Source organism: Apis florea, unplaced genomic scaffold, assembly GCF_048593485.1.
Source record: "Apis florea isolate Af1SG1 unplaced genomic scaffold, ASM4859348v1 contig_3325_pilon, whole genome shotgun sequence".
NCBI classification, from domain to species: Eukaryota; Metazoa; Arthropoda; class Insecta; order Hymenoptera; family Apidae; genus Apis; species Apis florea.
The window spans coordinates 541,284-563,553 of NW_028256738.1; the positions used below are offsets into that span (position 1 = coordinate 541,284).

Here is a 22,270-nt window from a genome sequence, read left to right on the forward strand (position 1 = left end):
ATCCCCGCCTCGATCGTCCTTCGTCGATCTCCGATAGGGAATGTTGTAGGTCGGAGCGGTTTCGACCGATAAACGGGGGCTGAATGCAAATTAACCTGGACCAACGACGATTCGCGTCTCTGAAATCTTTCGATTTTCCATCATTTCTATTTTTCTTCTTTTCTTCGCCTCCAAGAGTTGAAACGCGAAGTTCTCGATCGAGACAAAGTTCGATAGAAATCGGTCGGTCGATGGTTTCCAGTCGAGTCCCAGAAGGATTACCACGCGAGAAGGAAACACCATCATTATCCGAGGACCACGACGACTACCGTCTTGTCGACGACCAAGTCGCCGGTTAGCACAACGACGGTCACCGCCGTGGTCGAGCAAGTAGAGGATAATCAAATACCGGAAGTGACGAGGTGGACGACCACCGAACCCACGGAAACTTGGGAAATCACCACGACTAGCAGCACCACCATTAGTACCACACCCACCACCACCACCACCACCACTACGCCGCCTCGTAAGTACACTCCTTCCCATATATATATATATATATATATATATATATATGTGTGTGTGTACAAACCAGTCTCCTCTCTCTCTCTCTCTCTCTCTCTCTCTCTCTCTATCTCTCTCGAGATACTCGAACAACAGTCCTCCTTTCGTTGGAACAATTTGGAATTCACTTGTGAGGGTGAATAGGAATTGCCAAAAATCCGGATATTGAAATCTCGGGGATGGAAAAATGGTGGGGATGGATGCGTGCGGTATTTCGTCGAATAGGAAAATGTGGTGGAACTGCTTTGATCCGTTTGAAGGATCCGAGGAGGGATTCTGTTCGGGACACGCGGCGCGACGAGGAATTTTCGTTTCGCCCCGTTTGCCGAACGTTACAAAGCGCGAGGCACGGCTGATGGTTGAAACACAGGGAGGTAAAAGAAAAGATTCGAAACTGGAGGAAACGTGGCGACGAAAGAGGAGGAGCGAGGAAAGGAGAGGAAGGGGAAAACGGTTTGCCAGGAAACGTCGTTGTAACCTCGCGCTCTCGTCTCTTTATAGGCTTCTGTGTGGTTCAAAGGCCGAGGCAAAGTCACCAATACATAAGGGAGGGCGAAGGGAAGAGGGTGAGTTTCGTCGACAATCTGTGTATTTTCGCGTTCGACCGGGCGAAAAAGCTCGGTAATCGAAGGGACGAATGTCCAGGAAGATGTGAGAAATCGAGAAAGAAGTTGAATCGAGTCGCTATTTTTAAAAATCGCCCTTTTTTATTAAACGGGAAGATTAAGAGCTTTCGATCTTATAGCGATTCGAAGGTTTCGTTAATTTTAACAGAGTTTAATCGAGTTTTACCACTAATGAGATTAGCGGAAGAATCGATTTAAGGTCTTTATTTCTAAAGTCTGTTCCCTTTAAGATGTGTCGAGTCACGTTGGGATCGTACAATATCAAATGTTATTTTTTCTCTCTCTCTCTCTCTCTCTCGTTGAAATTCGTACACGTAAAATACATCGAATAGAGTATACGGTAAATATTCAAAAAAATATCCTTTTATTAATTCGTTAAACAATTTCCGTACGTTTATATTGCTTTTTTTCCACCTTTGATACCATTTATTAAAATCAAACATTGTTAAAAAATATCCATTGTGCGGTTTCGCTGGTTTTAATCGCGGTATACGGTGTAACGCGAACAGGATTTCAGAGAGAGTTTGGTTCTCTGGGAACGCTTAGCGGGAACACGGGGCAAAGCCTTTTAATTGGTGCAAAAATAAAAGAAACACGGTCGAAAATAATAAACAAGCTTTTAATGCCGTTTCGCGCGGTGAAAAAAAAAAAAAAAAAAAAAAAGAAAGAAAAATTGCGAATCCAGGGAAGTTCATTATCTCGTCGATCGATGTGCGTGAATTAACAACAATGTCGAATCGGGGAGTGAAAAGTTTAATTCGAAGTGGCACGATTAACGTCGGCGATAATTAACATTCAGTGTACGTGTTTTTGAAGCAGGCTCATTCATCTTTAAAACGGTACGCCGTGTTGTATCCCGATTATCGTGTTCCATTACAATTATCAATTTCAAAATAACAAAATAAAATTACCGAATTCGATATCTGGAAAATCCTTAAATTTCCTCTTCAAATTGGAAATTTTTCATAAAATTATTCATACAATCTATATAATAAAAGAAGTACAAGAAGAAAGAAACTTTTTAATCGTTCGTTCTATCGATTCTACGATAGATTTCGAAACGCGTCTTCCTGGATCACTTCGATCCTTTTCATCTTGAACGAAAAAAAAAAAAAAAAAAACGAGAACCAAATCGATTCCGGAAAAAGATTTAGATCCGAGCTATGCACTACTTTTGAACCAACCAACATCCTCGATTCGTACAGCTGTATCGCGAGGATGAGCCGGAATGTTCGGAGTTGTGCCAATGCGGCGAGGGTGAAGTTTTGATCTGCAACACGATCTGCGTGGATTCATCGCCCTGCAAGACAGACTTCGCCTTCTACAATCACGAAGCACCGGCGTATCAGGCGCATCGCGGCCCCTGCCTTTGCTACAGCGGCCGTTTCATATGCATGCGGCCGTCACCCGGTGAATATACCATCCTTTGAATATCGTTCAAATATTAGAACGTTGATTCTTTCAATAATTAATTATTAATACTCGTAATTGCGATCTCGCAAACGAACATTAACGAAGCTTTATAAATAATCTTCTCGATTTGCAATCTCTGCAGACGCTTACTCTATACCGCACGGAGTTTTCATGTTCCTGGGCTACAGCGAAAAGGACGAGAGTTTGTTGCGACGGCACAATAATCTCACCGTCCTCGACGCGGTGTCGTCCCTCGATAACTTCATGAGAGAAGAAGTTAACAATCAGGTAAAACGTCTTACCCTTACTTTACCATATATTCGTCATACACGATCCGATATTTTCAAACCATCTCTCTTCTCGAATCGAAATTTCGCAAAGAAGATTTGTTTCGATCCAGGAATCGAACGAATTTTAAGCCGTTCCCTCGTTGGCCGTCAAGTATTCACGCGTGGGAAGGGCGAGAAAAATCTCGAGAGACGGATCGGAAATATAAAGCGAAGACCAGGTCTCGCTCGCCAGGCGAAACTTAATAATGCGAGATAGCGTTGGAGATGACACACACACACACACACACTTATATACCATATTTCTTCTTTCCTTCCTTTTTTTTTTTTTTTCACATTTTATTTGCAGACAGTGTGCACGCTGTTCCTGTACAACGCGACCCGAGAGAACGTGATTGCAGTGGCGCGTCTCGGGACTGACAATCCACCCTTAAATAGCAGCCAAGCTCAAAGTCTGCAGCACCTTCTGCGCGTCAAGGTGAGTAAATTGCAAATAGCAACTCTCCCGTGAATTCGCATCTCATTCTGATCTTATTTCCCGGCCAACTCGACCCGGACCTAACGCTAACTTTATTACCGCCCCTGGCTTTCCAATCCGCCCACCCCCGCTCGCCTTTTATTTGGCCACTCCGTCAACCGTTTTATACGTAACGCGTTATTGAATTAGCCGCGAGGCACGCCTTCACAATTTTATCGCTCGAACTTCCAACACCGCCCCTCGACTCTGTCCCCGGGACAACTTAGCGGACGACTGTTTCGTTGTTGAAAGTTGTTGGATTCGTTTGGTCGAAGTCGTTCGGGAAATGAAGATTTCACGAAGGCGTTTGTCGATTTCTTTTTTCAGGATAAGGATTAAACTTGTAACGTTTTGAAAATAACGTTGAGAAGAAATCGTGATCATTTACTAGGACCTAAGATGATAGTTTCAGTAAGGAGTAAATCTTCTTTCTTTCCAAATAATATGCATAAGGATATATAAATAATTTGCACAAGGATTTATAAAAATTCGAATATACGAAGATATCCTTGAGTAAACCTTAAGTAAATTTCATTGGTGAAAAGGACGTTCAAGATCGCGGTTAGTTATCGGTGCGCGCGAGAAAAAGGGCAGAGAAAAGGTAGAGGGGAAAAGAAAGAGGAGGGAAAGGGGGGCGGGGGAATGGACAAAGGAGACGAAAGGATCGCGTGCCCAGCGTCGATTCGATTCGCGACGAAAGGGCTGGTTTCGTGTTTACGGCGTGCGTGCCACGCGCAGGAAGTGCGTGCTGTATATCGAAGGGGGAGGGGAGAGCGATATCAAACTTTGCAGAACTTTTCATTTCTCTCGCCCTCCCTTGTCCACCGTCCCTTCGCTCGTAAACCTCTCGAGGGGAAAGCCAGACTGTGCCGGCCACCCTCCCCCCTCGTCGAGTGATTATCGCGATTAATTAACCGGTACGCCATCCTTAATTTCCCCAAAAAATTATCCAACAATCCTCCCCTCCTTCCTATCTGATTTCGCGACTCGTTGATTTTTTTTTTTTTCTTCCATCCCCAAGTTTCTCGAGGGAGGGATTTCGTCGAGGGGGAACGACGAAATCCGTGTCTTTTATTTCTATTCTATTTCTGTTCTATTCTATTCTATTCTATTCTATTCCTCTTCTTCATTTCGAGAATATCCAGGTTTTGAATTTACCAGTGGAACGGAATTAAAAGTTGGTTTACTTTTGATTGAAGGGGAAGAAGATGAGAATTTTTCAAATTGCCAGCAGTGGGATTATAATCGAACAAGCGATGCTAATTACGTGCACGAGATTCACGTTGCAACATTTTCCTCCGGGTTTTTTTCTATCACTGGAGGGCGCGCATTGAAAAGGCAATTAAAGCGCGACACGATTTCGTTAGGCGGTCTCGCGACCACTTATCGCGCTCGAGTAGTCGCGAAATTTCGCGGAGATCGCGCGCGCATTTCTCGATCGATAAATATTGTTTATCAGCCAATTACCAACAAATGGAGGAAATAAATGGTAAATAATCGAATCGAATGGAGGATAATGGAGGCGAAAAGTTGGTAAATTTCTCTTAAGCGAGAAATCTAGCCAAATCTACATCGGATTTCCAACAAGAGGGATCTCTTAGCAATATCCAGCCAATGATTCGATGTAATTATTATTATTATATTTTCGAAACAAACGATATCCTATTGAATCTAATCTAATTGCTTATATGATAAAATGGACTAAATTAATTTAGAACGAGATTACATTCATGATGGTCGATCGATGAGCCTCGATCATTGCGATATAAAAAGCCTGTCTGTATCAATTTCGCGAAAAAGTTGTCCCTGGCAAATCGTACACACGTATCGAATCAACTCGGATGCGTGTTTATCTCGCCAGCCCCATTTTTTTCTCCCCTGGCCGTGCTATTTTTCAACGAAAATTCGCATAACGTTAAACGCGGAGGAGGCATCCATCTCCTCCCTCCCCTTCGTATCGATAGAGGCCGAACGCCGAGCATTTTGCGCCGGTCATACGAGCTCCCGCGGCGATTTCCAATTTGCGATTAAGCGCCGCTCGATTTGCAATTTGATGGAGGGATCGCGGATTTGAATTGGCGCGCTCTGCACAATCCACTCCCCTATTTTTCTCCCCTTTGTCTCCCTCGCGTTCTCCCTTCAACGTTCTATAAACGCCGTCCATTTCGAACCGGTGTTCGAAACAGTGAGTTGGTTAAAGCGAGAATTTAAAGGCGGAGACTCTCCACCTAACGCGGATTCTATTTTTCGTTAATGAATTTCGAGAATGAATTGACAAATTGAAACAGTTTCAGCGTATAATTTTCAGTTGCGTTAAGAGTGATTCTTGAAGAGAAGAATTTCCTTCGCGACAATTCTCTCGTGTGAAAAAAGCGATTATTCATATCCTCGATTGAGAAATATCTTCCGATAGAATTCTTTTCTAGAGAATTCAATTGGCATTGGAGAAGAAAATATAATAACTCGATCCGCGATTTCGCGAGAATTTCGTTGATGATCGCCGCTGCGAGGAAACGCAATTTGCATGCCGCGGTCCTCGATTTCCACTCCATTATCCCCGCATGTTTCGACCGCCGACTGCGTGGAATTCGTGTCATCGATAAATAATAGCCGATAGATCGCGCGAGTCCCGCGAAACAAGGGTGGAGAATGCGCGACGCAATGCGGGAGACTAAACTGGAAAACGAGATAAACGACCAAGATCCAAGATTAAAAAGTGGCCGCCCTGTGTTTTAACGATGTAGATTGAAACGGGGGAAGAGGAGGAGGAGGAGGAGGAGGAGGAATTTTTCGTGAAAGTGAAATGGAAGGTGGATATAGAGACTTTCTCTCAATTTCGACACGGGGGATTTCGAGCCGATTTTCTAGGCTCTCTGCTGGTGGTAGCGCGAGCCGGAAATTGGAGGGACGAATTTTGGCCACGCGTTGGGGAGGGTCTATTTCCTGGAGGATAACCGATAGGAGAGAAATCAGGGGGCGGGGAGGGTGGCTCGATTTCTTTCTAACTCGTAATTGGACGAGCGTTGGGGATGGCAAAGGGACCGAAACGAGTTCCAATTGAATTCGCGATATATCGGCTCCAATGATCCGTTTTAATCAAATAGCTTGGCCGGATATCGCGTTATTGTTCAGCCTGAAAACGCGTGGACTCGCGCATTTCACTGCGTGCACACGTTCTTTTTTTTATTTTTTTTTATTGAATCGCAGAAATGGTCGAACGTGCCTCTCGAACACCGTATACCCCGTTCGATTCCCGAATTCGACAGAATTCGGAGGAATTCCACGGTTTATTTGTTTCCGTGAAAAAAGAAGGAAAAGAAGGGAGAGAGAAAGAGATAGAGAGAAAAGTGTCGAAAAATTGTCTCTCTGCGCGCGAAGGGTGTAACAAGTTCCGGTTAAAAGGGCGCGACCAAGCTTGCTATAATTAGTTGGAACATAGATCGAGTACGAGAATAGTTGGTACATCCGTGACCGATTCGATCGTTCGAAATCTTTAATTAAAGGTTGGCCTGGGGCTGGCCTCGGGCCAAATACGCGCGATTAAAAAAGAGAGGGAGAGAGAGAGAGAGAAAAGCGGATGATATCGCCGACGGCGATTTTTAATGTTTTTCCTAAGCGTCCTCTACGTGCCGCGAATTCCCCTCGTCCGATCCTCGACGGAACGAAATTGTTCGGGGAGCGTAAAAACTGGCAGACGCACCAATCACGAGGCCACCTCGAACTGGTCCCGGCCACGAAAACTTTTTATCATCTCCGATGGCCGGCTTCCAAGTTTTTACACGGTAGCCGAGCGACGCACTCGATGAGATTTCCTCCAAGTAAAATTCCTCCTCCCCGATTTTCCACCACTCTCTCTCTCTCTCTCTCTCTCTCTCTCTCTCTCTCTCTCTCTCTCTCTCTGAGCCATGTGAAAGCAAAAGAAAATCTTAGAAAACGTAATGTAATGATTGCAAGTGTAATTGATAGTTGAAGAATTATTAGAAAAAAGGTAACAACTGAATTAAATTTTTTAATTTCAAGGAGGATTCACGAACTAGGAGGAGATTATCGTGATTTTTTTTTTTTTAATGGAACGACGTGAAACGTTTTACTTACCTTCAAAGCCTTAAAAAAAATCCTCCTCTCAAAAATTACGATCTCTAACGAAAAAAACCATATATATATATCAATTTTCTTCTCCATGTCGAAAACGCTAATCATCGAACGAATAATCATCAATTCTTCTTTCGCAACCAAGCGGTTAAACATTTTTTTCCACCGCGAGATTATTCGAACAAGCCGTTGTACAAAACGAGAAACGTAGGGATTGTAGACGATAGAGGCAGTTGCTCAATTACTCGACCCCCGCCGGTGTAATTACCCCTGCGGTGGTGGGGTCAAAGTGTCGGGCTCAGTAGGAGCAGTAGTAAAGCGAGCCGCAAACGAACTCGACTCGAAACGCGAGCGACTCCAACTCTCCTCGATCGGTCGCTTTAATTCGACGTGTGTCGTTCGACATCCGCGCGGCCTCCTGCTGACGAGCTCTCCTAATAAAGCAATTAAGCGACCGATTCGGAGTTATGGCGCGAGTGGACCCGTCGCAAAACACGCTTCCGCACTCTCGTGAATCGATTTCGTCCCAGGGATTGGGACGACCCTTGCCGATTGATCATCCCCTGCTGTGGCCCTCCTCCGTGGTCAAGTATCGCTTCGATTTTGGCGCTTGGATTTTTCGCGCCTCCTTCGTTTTCGACGAATAAGAGAATGTTCAAGGGATCGATTGTTAAAGGAGGTTAAAGAAAACGATTTTTTGAGTCTACAAAGATATTTACACGCAGATTTCACGATGCTTAGGATCGATTTCAAACGAGGGGTTTGATTGCATATGTTTCATTAAGATTCTAAAATTCTAGGAATTTTTAGAATAATTAGTGATATTTTATTTTTCAGGTTCAGGTTGAAAAGGGAGTAGAATTAATATAATTTAATAATTTTTATTTAAAAGACGATTATTAGTAGTTTGGATATTTTTCAAGGTTTTCATCGTCTAAAAAGTGCAAAGTGATAGGAAACAAAATTATTTCGCATGTGGAGGAAAATTCGGCGAAACATATCATTTCAGATCGACATTTCCAAACACAACAGTTTGCCGAGTTAATAATTTCTTAAAGTACGTTTGATTTCTTCACCTAAATCCATCCTCGTTGAAATTCTCCACACTTGAATAGAAACAAAATATTGACATTCTCCATTCGAGGAATACGTACTTACAAACGAGATTTAAATCTCGTTTGTAATGGCAAGGTTCAGGTCTTTAGCAGTATTGAAATATTAAAACCGACTCATTCTCGAATTAAACATCTCGCAAAGTGTATAATACACGTCGATATCGTCGACCTTTCGAGGCGTGATGATCTTTCGGAATCGTTTCACCGGTTTTCCAAAATCAGATTTTTCAATTATTCATCGGCCATAGAACTATCTCGCGTAAAAGGGTTATTTTCATTGAAGATTCAATATCCATTATTTTAATTTAAAACTCCCGTTCCCGTTGAAACACGGCCTCGCATCGGCTGATATTCATTTCACGCAATTGACACCTGTTCCGTTAGTGGAATCCCGGTGGAAATTCGCTCGATGGAAAATATTCCTTCGTTCCGCGAAAGTAATTATACCTCGGCCATAATTAATTTGAGCCGTGCATGTCGATCTCTTTTTCGCGAACTCGTCGGTCATATTGCCTTTGAAATTGTTTTTCTTTCTTTCCCTTTCTCTTTCTTCCGAGTTTCAAAATACTCGAGTCTGACGAGAATAAAAAAAAAAAAAAAAAGAAAGAAAAGGATATCTCTACAATCTGTATAAATAGTGCAAGTTTGGATGGATCGCCAGAGAAATATGCCTGCGATAAACTCAACAACCGCAAACCGTGAACGAAACGTAAGATTAATTACTTTCTTATTGCCCTTTTATAAATCTTTCGGAGATCTACAAATTAAATGGATAAAAATCTGGACAACTAATTGATAATTCTGTAAAACAAAAGAGAAGGATATAATATTCGAATCTCATTGTGATGATCAATGAATAAAAAAATCACGAAAAATTTTCCATCACCGTTGAAAATCGTGAATTGCGTAATTTCGAGTCGAAAGGCCACCACCCACTCGATCTCTCCACTAGAAGATCTCTGTCCCGAATATAAATTCCATCCATCCCGAATTTCTTTAGGCATAGAAACTTGATGAGATCGCGAAAGGAAACGAAAGGAAACCACAAACGAGAATCGAGAATATGTTTGAATAACAGCTGGATGGGATTAGGGGCCTCGTTTCTGCCAATTTTGCCTCGAGATAGCCAGTTTCGATCTCCCGCGAAACTGGACGGTTGAATGGCACACGACCCACGTACAGATATACAGATAAATGGACGGATGGAGGAGGGTAGTGAAGGAAAAGGGAAGTATTGAGGAGGGAAGAGCGAGTTTAGAGAATTGAACGGACTTGTTGGCCTCGGGATGATCGTTATCACTGATGGAAGAGACCTTCCCGATCCCTTTTCCCGATCATTATCTAAAAGGAAAAGAAAATAATAATTTAATTCGTTTCGAAGTTCGGTGGAAAGTGCCCTCACTCGTATCGCTTTTCAGGAATTGCGAGAGGGATTTGTTAAGTAAGAGGAAAGGAGTTCCTCGAATTAGATCGCTCGATTTAAATTTTTTCAAGCTTTCATCAAGCTTTTCTTTCTTTTCGATTCGTGAAATTTCGCGTATAAAATGGAACGACTGGAGGAAACTATTGTATTTTTCCCTCTCACCGATATGAATCATCCGCGTGTATCATAAAATTTTACTGCAAATAATAAATCACGATTCGAAAAAAAAAAAAGAAAAGAAAATCTTCTGTCGTTTACGACTCCTCGTTCACAATCTTTCGACTCGGCTCTCGATCTCGGAGTGGCTTCGTTGCTCGATTCGTTCGAAATCGCGACGAGGAGGAATATTTGATGAAATAAAACAAATCGACGCTTCTTTTTACGGAGGCGCGCTCTGCTGGAAGATCTACTAGAGGGGAGGGGGGAGGGAGGAGGGGCGCCATCGTCGAATTCATTTGCGAAATTAGCTGTGTCGACGGGGAGGGTTTGGTCGCGCGCTTTTTGTTGCTCGTTCGAAATATCGAGGTAACGTCGAGCAAGCACAGGTGTTCCACATAGATAGGCAAGCATTGGCACACGGCCAACAGAGGCACCTATGCCTCCTCGACCCACGGTCACCCCGTGCTCCCGCGTCCAAGTATCGATCTCTCCTCGGTCCTCTCGTGACTTTTCATTGAATTTCCATGCGCCGTTTAAGAGGCTGCCTCGTCCCTCCTTCCATTCTTTCTTAGCTTTTTATTCCCGTATTCTTCGCGGGTGAGAGATTTCGTATGTTTCGAGATATATTTATTTATACCAGATATAAAATTCTATGAGCAATTTATGTTATGTAATAACTATCGATCACGTTTGATTTAAGAGGCAATAAGTTTATTATTCGATAATAATTCGTTTCTTATTCTATCATTCTACAAAAATAATCATTTTCTTTCTTTCTTTCTTTCTTTCTTTTTTTTTTTTTTTTTTTTTTTTACTTTTCAACGAATACGGTTAGAAAAGAATTTCTTCGTCTTCTTCTTTTTCCTCATCTCTCTGAAACGGATAAAAATGTTTCGAGTTTTTTAAAAACTCGAATTTCTCGATCTCCTTTGGATCCCTTTCCACAGAATTGATGGATACAATTTTCATCTGTTCCTTTTGCTTAGGGATAATCGCGAAAACGTTGGTGGTAAGTCGGCGGTGGAAAGTTAATTAAACACGTTCCAATAAACTTTGCCCCAACAACACAGCAACCACGTCGCCCAATGAGAATCAACGACAAGCGCGAGAACGAGAATTTATCCAATCTCTAGGAATAAATCGGACACAGGGAGGAGTGGCTTGGAGAAGGGTAGTAGTATCGTTTACCAACGCTAACCATTCGCAAACGATGTTTTGGAAACGGGGGATCAATCCATTTAAAGTGTTTCAGAGACAGCGAGCTGTCTATTACAGCTCGAAGAACAAAGTTTACCGTACTTCGAATTGCCGAGAGCGTGATATTCCACGAATCCACGATATTCCATTTTTTCTTTTCTGAATAATATTTCTCGCCAATTGGAAAGTTATATCATGAATATATCTCTTCGATTTTTCATATTTTTCAAACATTTATCATTTCTCTCGATCGATGAAAATATGATAATGAATAAAACATTTTTTTAAAAATAATATTTGGAACAGGCTTGAATCTCTAAGATGTTCGATTTCTCTTTATTAATTACCCTTATTATACAAGAATAATTTCGAATCAAGGAAATTGCAATTAAATTAATTTCTATGCACGAGATCAAAGAAGATTATCGTTTCCTCAAATGTTCTTAATTCGTTTCATTTTCCTATCTCATTTCGATTCAATTTTTCAATTCGTCCCCATCCTATATTTACATTTCGAGCCTAGTATTGCAATGTACACTTGGAGTATACACGAGTATTTTGACTTTAAATATTATAAAAGTATCAAAGAAAAAAGATCGTCCTTTTCCCCCGTTCGACTCGATATTCGATTCACAGGCAGCGGATAAAAAGGTGAGGAGGAAGTGGTGGTGGATCGTTGGAAATTTTTAATTCGAGCCCGGAATGAAAGTTTCATGGGGATTCTCCTGTGTGAAGGAATCTGTCGCTAACGGCGGAACCGGAAACGGAACGGTCCCTTCCTCCCCCCTCCCCCGTTGCGTTCGATTCTCGCATCGGCGAGCCCGCGTCTCGTTCCATTTAACATTTAGAAAGGAAAGGGATCGGTGAATCGAACGATCCGCATTGTTAAGCAGAGCGTCGAATTATAGGCAAATACCGTTTCTCGTATCCCCCCTCCACGACCCTGAATTATCAGGGACCGAGGATGGAGAAACGGGGGGGGGGGGGGTAGTAGTCCCTCTTTCTATTTTCTTTTTCAAGCTCCACCGACCGGCAGCATCTCGACTCATTCTTCTCTTAAATTCGCAGATAAAGCGCTTTGCCGCTCCATTAAGTCGGCGCGGATAAGAAAAAAAGGAGAAAGAAAGAAAGAAAGGGAAAAAAGAAAATGCTGCCCCCCTCACCGCGTTACAACATCTCTTCTACAGCCATCGAAAACCCCTTCTCGTCGCCTATCCTTCTCCTGGAATAATAATAGAGCCAATGCCAATGGATGGAAGCAAAGGGGGAGAAGAAAACTTTTTCTCCCAAAGTTTTTGTTTAGTTTTTTCGCGAGAGATCGAGTTTTCTGGGAGTTTACATAAAACAATCGGGCCAGACCCCCTTCCTCTCCATCTCGCCGGATAACGATTCTCTGGTACAACAACCGGTAGTAGCGGGAAGGAGAGGAATGAATTCATTCTTCGAAGAAGCGGATTCTCTTTCTTTCCTTTTTTCTTTTTCTTTTTCTTTTTTTTTTTTTTTTTCGAGGGAACATTTCCAGGGAGGAGTCGAAAGTTACCTAGGTGGGGCGAAGTTACTCCACGGACAAGTTAAATTCATCGAGGTGGTGGTTGCCACCGGGAATATCATTCCCTCCGTAATAACGTTTCATTAAAACTCGGCCTAAAGATCGAGGAAAGTATAAGAAGTATAAATCTCGCCGATGAATCTCCCTTCTTTCCCCCTCTCCCCTCCCCCCCTCCCCCTCCCCCTCCCCCCCGGGGCGATTTTAACAAAGAATAAGATTTAACCGCGTGTCACGAGTGTTCACCTCCCCTCCGAGTTTTATTAAACGAGACTCTCTCTCTCTCTCTCTCTCTCTCTCTCTCTCTCTCTCTCTCTCTCTCTCTCTTCTTTTTTTCAGTTTTCGATTTTTTTAATTCTCCGTGTTTTAAATTCGTGGACAAAGGGAGGAAGGGAGGAGGAGGAGGAGATATCGAAATGGGTCTGTCATCGGGTCGATGCTCGGCTCGTCGAGGCGAACAGCGGCCGTACAATGCAACAAGGGCGGAGGATGTTAGGTGGCTGGTTTCGATAGGTCGACCCATTAAGGCATTGAGGCCCTTATCTGAATGAAGACGCCGCGATATCGCGCCATTTCGAGTTCCATCTGGCTCTCCACTCCCGATCCAACAATCGTGGCCGACGAACGTGTCATCCAACAAAGCGCGATTCTCCCCCATCGTTCCTCCATCTGCGGATGTCTTCCCTTGTCCTTGCGTGAATCTGCGGCCGGTTCGTGAAGCGGTTGGTTGCTTGTGGCTCTGTGGAAAATGTCAAGGAAACGTGGTGTCTGTCATGGGACAGGGGCGGTGGGAGGATTTTCGAGAAATGGGTCACGCGTTTGTTCGACGCGTCTCGATTGTTCTTGGCGCGAAAGACGATTTCGTGGAGCAGCGAATCGGAATCTGGATCGGAATCTGGGTCGAAATTCTCGGATATTTCTTTTCCCTCCCCTCGCCCGGTGAATCGATCTCATTTACAAATTCCGAGAGCACCCTTTATCTCGTTTCGCGAGAATTTATTCCTTCCTTTACGAATTTCTTCCACGAGATCTCTGATTGAGACGAGTTGTTCTCTGACCGATTTTATCCATCAGCGTGCAAACCGTTTGGATTGACACAATTGATAGTGTTTACGAGCTATTAACAATTTATTGCCATTAATTTGTTGTGTTATTATTATTATTATTATTATTTATTTATTTACCACTAGGTGTTGCAATTATTATTAGGTGACAGTTTATTCGTAATGAATCGTTCATTCGCCGAATCAATTATTCTATCATCTTGCGTAATTTCATGCGTGTACGTGTGTATGTATGTACAATATAAATATACATTTAGCTAAAAATGTCTGAAAAATGTATATTTGCGAAGATTATAACGTTAAAGAAATAATTATCGTCCAGCAATAAAAAATTGCTTCGCGTTCTTCTTTTTAAAAAGAAACACAATTTTTTATTCCCCCTCCCCCTCCCCCTCCTCCTCTTCTCGCCCCGCCTCCCTCGACGTAATAATCGAAATTAGAACAGTTCGAAAACATTGAATGTCGAGCAAGTCGTACAATAATAAATTGATAATCCGCTTAATTTCTTCTACCTTTCGAATTCCTTCCCCACCAGTCTCAAGTTCATCATTCAGAGACAATCATCGAGACCGATCGGTCGTACGAAAGCCACGCGATATTCACGTGAATTAATAATCGTTTTAATAATCGTGTCCCTATTTCGACGGAAATATCTCTCCGCGGACGATTTATTCCGCATTTGGATCGGTGTCAAAGGAAAGGCTAATTTCTCCTCCGGTCGAAACGACTTTGGATGGGGGGAAAGGGGTGGGTGTGGACGGGGAGAAGGAACGAGGGGGATACATTCCTCCCGAGGGACGTTGTACCGCGAGAAATGATTCGCTGCTTCTTTGAGCCACCGACAGACGGATCGAGCCACCATCCCCCGATTAATTCCGCCCGAGGCGGGAGAAAGGGTGGATTTTTTTTTTTTTTTTTTTTTTTCGAAAGAAAGCCGCCAGAGCAAACGAGCTCTCGACCGTGTTTTTCTCTCTCTCTCTCTCTCTCTCTCTCTTTCTCTCAAACCCTTCTGTGTTACGCCTGTATGCCTTACGCGTGTGCACGATGCTCTCCTCGTTATTCCCGTGGCCTGTCACGAGAACTGAGAAACTTCATACCATAGATTCGGTGACACGTGAACGTACGTGGTAAAATTTTTAAGGGATAGATTGGAGGAAGATGTTACGAGTTTTTGCAATACGGGTTTTTTTAAATACGAATATGGCATAATATTCTTTTAGACAATTTATTCGCCGGTAGTTTTGGAATTATTTCAAATTATGTTTCTCGATCTTCTATATTTTCGAAAAAACTGAACTGTTCTGAGGGATTGTTATATTGTTATATCGATTGAATTATTGTCAAAAACGAGTTTCTATCGCGAGACACTTATTTTTATAGTGTCTTTTTTATTTTCTGTTCAAAACAGATTGCTTGGTTTGAGATCCTTTTTTTTTTTTTTCTACGTTAATAACGATTTTATATGTAATTCTAACATTCTAAAATGCGTTTCTAGAACGCATAGAATAAAAAGGAAGAGTTAAAATTATCTCTCAATTTTCTCTACTAATTGAACCGAGAGGTGCGCTTATAAAACGAAACGAGTGGACTCGCGTTTTGTTTGGCGCGGAAAATTGTGTCGCAGTGACCTGTTACGGATCATTAAATTTGTTTCTTCTGTACAGACGCCGGAATAAACCCGACCCGACGTTACAATTCCTCGTTACAATGCGGTAACACTCAATTACGCGCCTTTCTCCGACTCTTAATATTGTTCTTTCTAAATCCTCTACGTCTCTCTCTCTCTCTCCCCCCCCCCCTCCTCCGGATAATTCATTTATATTTTCTTGGGGTTAAAAAAAATTAAAGTGGACAGAAACTCGGTCGTCGTCCGCATCGATGCTAATCCAAGATGTATGCTTCGTAGATGTAAACTCGTCACAATACTTGCCAGAAAATCTCCAAATACTTACTTTAATTCGTAATAATTTAATTCCTTCTAATTGTTGAAAAGTAATATCAAGTTTTTAATACAGTTTGATTTAAAATACCAGAGAATATTTCTATATTAAAGGAAAGAAAAACACCATTTTGCGAGGCACATATTTTTATTTCTATCAATATACAATTAAATTAAATTATATGGATAGTTAAGGAAATTTTATATAAATCTCTAATGAAAGTTTCAATAATATTCCATTTTCGAAATACATTTTTCCCCTCTAAAAAAAAAAACATGTTCGAATCCATCCATGTTCGGATTCGATTCTGCTCAAACCTATCACTTCTCTCGACTTTTGTCTCGACTCGTTTGTTCCAATTTGTACGTTCGATTCCATCACTACCCGTAACTTTCCTCGCGGTCAAAAATCGAGTGGAAAATATGGTGGCGTGTTACGAGCGGGGCAAGTAACGACACACATCGAACGTTGGTTGTTTACGGTGGTTGTAAGCCACACCCAGCGTTGAAGTTTGGCCTCCAAGTTCGCCACGGCGAAATTGCACGCGAAAATTTACGGCTCCGTCTCGCGTACGTCGTTCCACCGACGTTTGCCAATTTGAAGAAGCCGCACGGAACGATCCTTCTCCTCCTCCATCTCGCCGTTTCCTTCACGTTGGAGGACGTTGTGCGTGCCGCCCCTACGTCGCTTCGATACTCGACGCACGTCCCACGACGATCGTTCCCCACGTGACGATCCAGCGTGACGACAACGACACGTCGAGCTCGTCTCATTTTTTAAATCGTGTTCCTCGCGCGAGTGAATTCACCCTTTGAATTAAAATGAATGTGCCGTGGCCGTCAATTTCAAAGATTCTTTCTTCTGCAAAGAGATTTGGTGATGAATTTTCGCGCGGGGTTGTTGAGATCTGGAAACGAGACGAGAGGATAAAAACAATTGGATATAATAAAGGTATGGTGTATATAAATATAAAGAAGTTCGAGATGAATTTTGAATTAGATTTTTCGAATGTTAAATCTTCGAGGTCTTAGAACGAGAGCAGCGAATCGTTGGTGTTACGTTTTCGAAGATATTCCATAATTTCGAGTGGTGTTCGTGGCAAAACTTTAAGAACCAATTCTGGATCTTCGTCAGAATTCTCGTCAGAAATCCTTACCTCTCGGAATTTAGAGTCTTTAAATTGCTTAAGATCCGAAAAACGAGATAAAAGAAAGCATTGAACGATACATTGTATCCTATATTTTTAAGCCACGTTATTACGAATAAACACAAAGCAATTTCGAATGAATTTCTGATAAATTCGAAATTTCCATTTCAAAAATCTCGATCCTACGTAGAGTTCCGTAGGTTTTCCAAATAATTTAATTGTCAAGAGTTCAAAAAAATATCTACATGTATAATAGACTTTTACACAGTGTTCCTTTTTTTTTTTTTCAGCTACACATAGAGAGCCGAATAAAATTTAAAGTTTGTCGTGCTATCGCGGGCTTGTTTGCATCGAAGCTGTGGTGACCTGGTGGCGTGTTCACCTCGCGAATATTGGCTGATCGCGAAAACGGTTCCGTGCGATAACGTTCGTTGAAGGCTAGGATTAAAGAAGACCAGTATCTCGACACAGTTCCACGAGGAAACTGCGACGAGCAGGCTACGAGCGATTCTTGAAAGAAAAGCGGGCTGTGGAGAGAGAGAGAGAGAGAGAGAGAGGAAAAAGAGGCCTTTCATTTTTAAAACAGTCCAAAGGCGCGCTCGCACATCCTATCTTTAGAGTGTAGAAGAAGGAGAGAAAGAGAGAATATGAGAAACGAGATGTTTTCCAACAACATCGAGGAAAATTCTTTTATCTTCCTTCTTCTTCTTTTTTTTTTTTTCTTTTCTCGAAATGAATCGTTTCGATATTCATTTCAGAGTCGTTAATCACGGCACGAATTTGCCTCGGTCGCGAATTAGAATCGCGTTACGCGAAGAAAAATGCGAAATCGAAGGTGAAAAGGTGAACCGAAGCCTTTAGTTTCCCTTGGCCGGGTTTCGTTCGAATCGTGTGGAGGGAAGATTTAGTAGCCGAGCAGCACGAGGAAAGAGGGCGGACAGCGGAAAAGAGGCGGTCTTTCATTTTTAAAACAGCGAAACGGCTCAGCGACGCCTCGAGAGCTTTCCAGACTTAAAGAAAGAAAGAACGGGGCGAAACACGCGGCCGGGAAAACCCCTTTAACATGCAACCTGCTTATCCCGGCCAGCTTTTAAAGGGAAACAACTTGGACGCGTGTTCTCGCCCCATTCTCGCTGACCAATCCATCTCTTTATTCGATTGTTCTCCGTTCGTTCGATATTCGATATATCTGGGCTGTGATTAAAAAACGTAACATAAAAATCGAATAAGGAATTGAATTTTCTTCACCGAAGAAAAATCATTCAAAATTATACTAAGGGATAGTTGAGGATCACTGGCTTATATTTTTGGATTATATTAATTTTTATTTGTGTAAGAAGTGAAAGGTATTTGTAAAAGTTGAAAAGTACTCGTTCTAAGGTTTAAAAATAAATTTCCAAAGTCAAGATCAGGTATCGGAATTCACTTGAGTTGAAGTTGAATCCCACAGCAATGAATCTTTTGTACTCGTAAATCGAAATCAAATCAAGTATTATATTGCATCCTCAATTCAATTATTATTTTTAGATTTTCAAATCAATATCGTGCTCGTTCCGCTACATCTCATTAATGTATGGTCGGATTTTTCTTTAAATATTCGCGATTATGCAAACGTGACTGTTATTTCGCACGATTCGCACAGAGGGAAATGAAATTTCCACGATTGAGAGATTCTTCCCAAAATTCTGGAATCGCGATGATTCTGGCTTCGGTAGAATTTCGGTATTCCAGGACAACGAGGTGATCCAGAAGATGCCGAGATTACAGCCATGATCATTTCTGGGATCTTCGAAATTCGCATCTTCTACGCCTCCGGAATCCTTCGACGATGAAATTTAAGACGTCTGATGTATCCATCCTCGTAATCCTTCGATATCTCGGAACACACGGACTCTCCATCCTAAAATTCCTGATATCGAAAATTGCAAGAGAGATAGGAGGAGACGTAGAACTTCTGAAACAAAATCTTTCGCGATTTAACAATTGATTGAATCGATTTTATTTTTTGAACGAGAGGAAATCTCTTCCTCTTGGACTTGATAATAAATCGAAAACGAATCTCGAAGAGAATATGACGAAAATATAGACGAAAATATAGACAAAAATATGGCGAGAAGGCGGTTCTACTTGCAGAAGTCGATTGTCGCCCGACTCGAAGGCTCATTTGCATTGCGTGACAGGGCTGTTTTCCGCGACGGCGACCCTTTACGTGTTGTAAAGCCGGCATGCGGTGCATGTCGTTATTCCTCGACTTTCGACCCTCGGTAGGCTGGCTGATTTTTATTTTTCCACTAGGCCCTTTTATCCAAGCCGAGTTCACTCTTTTCTCCTCGTCCATCCCTCAAGTTTTGCTTCTTGACTTCTTGCCCTCCTCTCTTTTTCCCTTTTTTTTTTCTTTCTCTCCTCCATTTTAACGATTAACGTCGAGCAGACTCGACGTCGTTATTGATTAAGCGAACACGTGAAGGCGCACCGACATCTTGCATGTCGGAATTTCTTCTTTTTTTTTTCTCCCTTCTTCTTCTCCTTCCTTCTTTCCTTTTATCGGCACAATTTTATTTGCTCCGCGTACAACGTTTCTTTCCTTCCCAAAGAATGAAAATATTTTCAAGATTATATCAAGGATACTTTGAGTCCTGACAATATACAGGATGGATCTAAATATTCTATTTAGAATTCTGATCGAGAAAGAAATCAAAGGTTTCGGTATCCCCGCCACGATTTAAAGTTCGAAATTGTTTCGAGTTGAAGTACAAAATTATGTCCAGTCCAACTATCGAAGTGGGTAAGAATGAAAAGATTCAATATTGATTTAAAATTGGAAAAATAAAAATTTTGTCATTGCTTAGATATTTGGACATAATTTGAAATACTTGGATAAATTTAAATACTTATAGACCTGAAGGGATCCAGCATCCATGTATCTGGACCTGACGGAATACTCCGACATTCGAGAAAAAGTAAGAATATTTTTATTATTATTTTTAAAAGTCTGATATATATTTTGTTTATATTTTTATATATTTACTATATATAACGTGTAAACATATAAAAATATACAAAATATATACACGAAAATAAATTTATGAAATATATAAGGATGATTAGCCAACTTTATTACATGGAAAATCACGTTTGTTTTTGATACTATTAAAAAATGAGTTAAATAGAAAATGAATGGTTTAAAAAAAGACATGATACAATTACTTTCATTATAGATGGAAGTAAAAATTCTCTTTTCAAGAACCAAAATTAATCATTGCGAATCATTCACATATTAATCAACCACAAAAAAAGAAGAACAAAATATATTATCCACAAAACCATTCATTTTCTATTCTAAACATTTTTTAAAATTATTAAAAATAAACGAGATATTCTTGAGTAAAAAAGTTAAATAATCTATCCAATACATATATTCATAAATTATTAGTTTTAAGTAAACTGACAAGAAATTGTCAAAAAAAATGTAAAAATATAACGCGAAAAGGTAAGTACGGAAAAGGTAAGTAAAAGGTAAGTACAAATAAATACATGAAATTTTATTAACAGTCACAATTCTATAAAATCTTTAGTGCCACCTCTTTGCATATCATATTCTCCTAATGAAAAGTCGAAAATTTGGACGAGAAACTTTGTAAAATTGGTCTCTGTTAAAAATTTTTAGTGCCACCTCTTTGCATATCATATTCTCCTAATGAAAAGTCGAAAATTTGGCCAGAAACTTTGTAAAATTGGTCTCTGTTAAAAATTTTTAGTGCCACCTCTTTGCATATCATATTCTCCTAATGAAAAGTCGAAAATTTTGGCCAGAAACTTTGTAAAATTGGTCTCTGTTAAAAATTTTTAGTGCCACCTCTTTGCATATCATATTCTCCTAATGAAAAGTCGAAAATTTGGACGAGAAACTTTGAAAAATTGGTCTCTGTTAAAAATTTTTAGTGCCACCTCTTTGCATATCATATTCTCCTAATGAAAAGTCGAAAATTTTGGCCAGAAACTTTGTAAAATTGGTCTCTGTTAAAAATTTTTAGTGCCACCTCTTTGCATATCATATTCTCCTAATGAAAAGTCGAAAATTTTGGCCAGAAACTTTGTAAAATTGGTCTCTGTTAAAAATTTTTAGTGCCACCTCTTTGCATATCATATTCTCCTAATGAAAAGTCGAAAATTTGGACGAGAAACTTTGTAAAATTGGTCTCTGTTAAAAATTTTTAGTGCCACCTCTTTGCATATCATATTCTCCTAATGAAAAGTCGAAAATTTGGACGAGAAACTTTGTAAAATTGGTCTCTGTTAAAAATTTTTAGTGCCACCTCTTTGCATATCATATTCTCCTAATGAAAAGTCGAAAATTTGGACGAGAAACTTTGTAAAATTGGTCTCTGTTAAAAATTTTTAGTGCCACCTCTTTGCATATCATATTCTCCTAATGAAAAGTCGAAAATTTGGACGAGAAACTTTGTAAAATTGGTCTCTGTTAAAAATTTTTAGTGCCACCTCTTTGCATATCATATTCTCCTAATGAAAAGTCGAAAATTTTGGCCAGAAACTTTGTAAAATTGGTCTCTGTTAAAAATTTTTAGTGCCACCTCTTTGCATATCATATTCTCCTAATGAAAAGTCGAAAATTTTGGCCAGAAACTTTGTAAAATTGGTCTCTGTTAAAAATTTTTAGTGCCACCTCTTTGCATATCATATTCTCCTAATGAAAAGTCGAAAATTTGGACGAGAAACTTTGTAAAATTGGTCTCTGTTAAAAATTTTTAGTGCCACCTCTTTGCATATCATATTCTCCTAATGAAAAGTCGAAAATTTGGACGAGAAACTTTGTAAAATTGGTCTCTGTTAAAAATTTTTAGTGCCACCTCTTTGCATATCATATTCTCCTAATGAAAAGTCGAAAATTTTGGCCAGAAACTTTGTAAAATTGGTCTCTGTTAAAAATTTTTAGTGCCACCTCTTTGCATATCATATTCTCCTAATGAAAAGTCGAAAATTTTGGCCAGAAACTTTGTAAAATTGGTCTCTGTTAAAAATTTTTAGTGCCACCTCTTTGCATATCATATTCTCCTAATGAAAAGTCGAAAATTTGGACGAGAAACTTTGTAAAATTGGTCTCTGTTAAAAATTTTTAGTGCCACCTCTTTGCATATCATATTCTCCTAATGAAAAGTCGAAAATTTTGGCCAGAAACTTTG

The 22,270-nt window shown here is 40.7% G+C and overlaps 1 protein-coding gene across 1 annotated transcript in view; it reads left to right on the plus strand.

Moving 5' to 3' along the window:
• Gfrl (Glial cell line-derived neurotrophic family receptor-like) overlaps positions 1–22,270 on the plus strand; it is a 231,788-nt gene that overhangs the window by 195,991 nt on the left and 13,527 nt on the right. Inside the window, exons 12-16 of the mRNA XM_086911537.1 lie at positions 242–505; positions 1,045–1,109; positions 2,375–2,579; positions 2,725–2,870; positions 3,219–3,347. Coding sequence (XP_086767663.1) covers positions 242–505; positions 1,045–1,109; positions 2,375–2,579; positions 2,725–2,870; positions 3,219–3,347 — 809 coding nt within the window. The remainder of the gene's footprint in view (positions 1–241; positions 506–1,044; positions 1,110–2,374; positions 2,580–2,724; positions 2,871–3,218; positions 3,348–22,270) is intronic.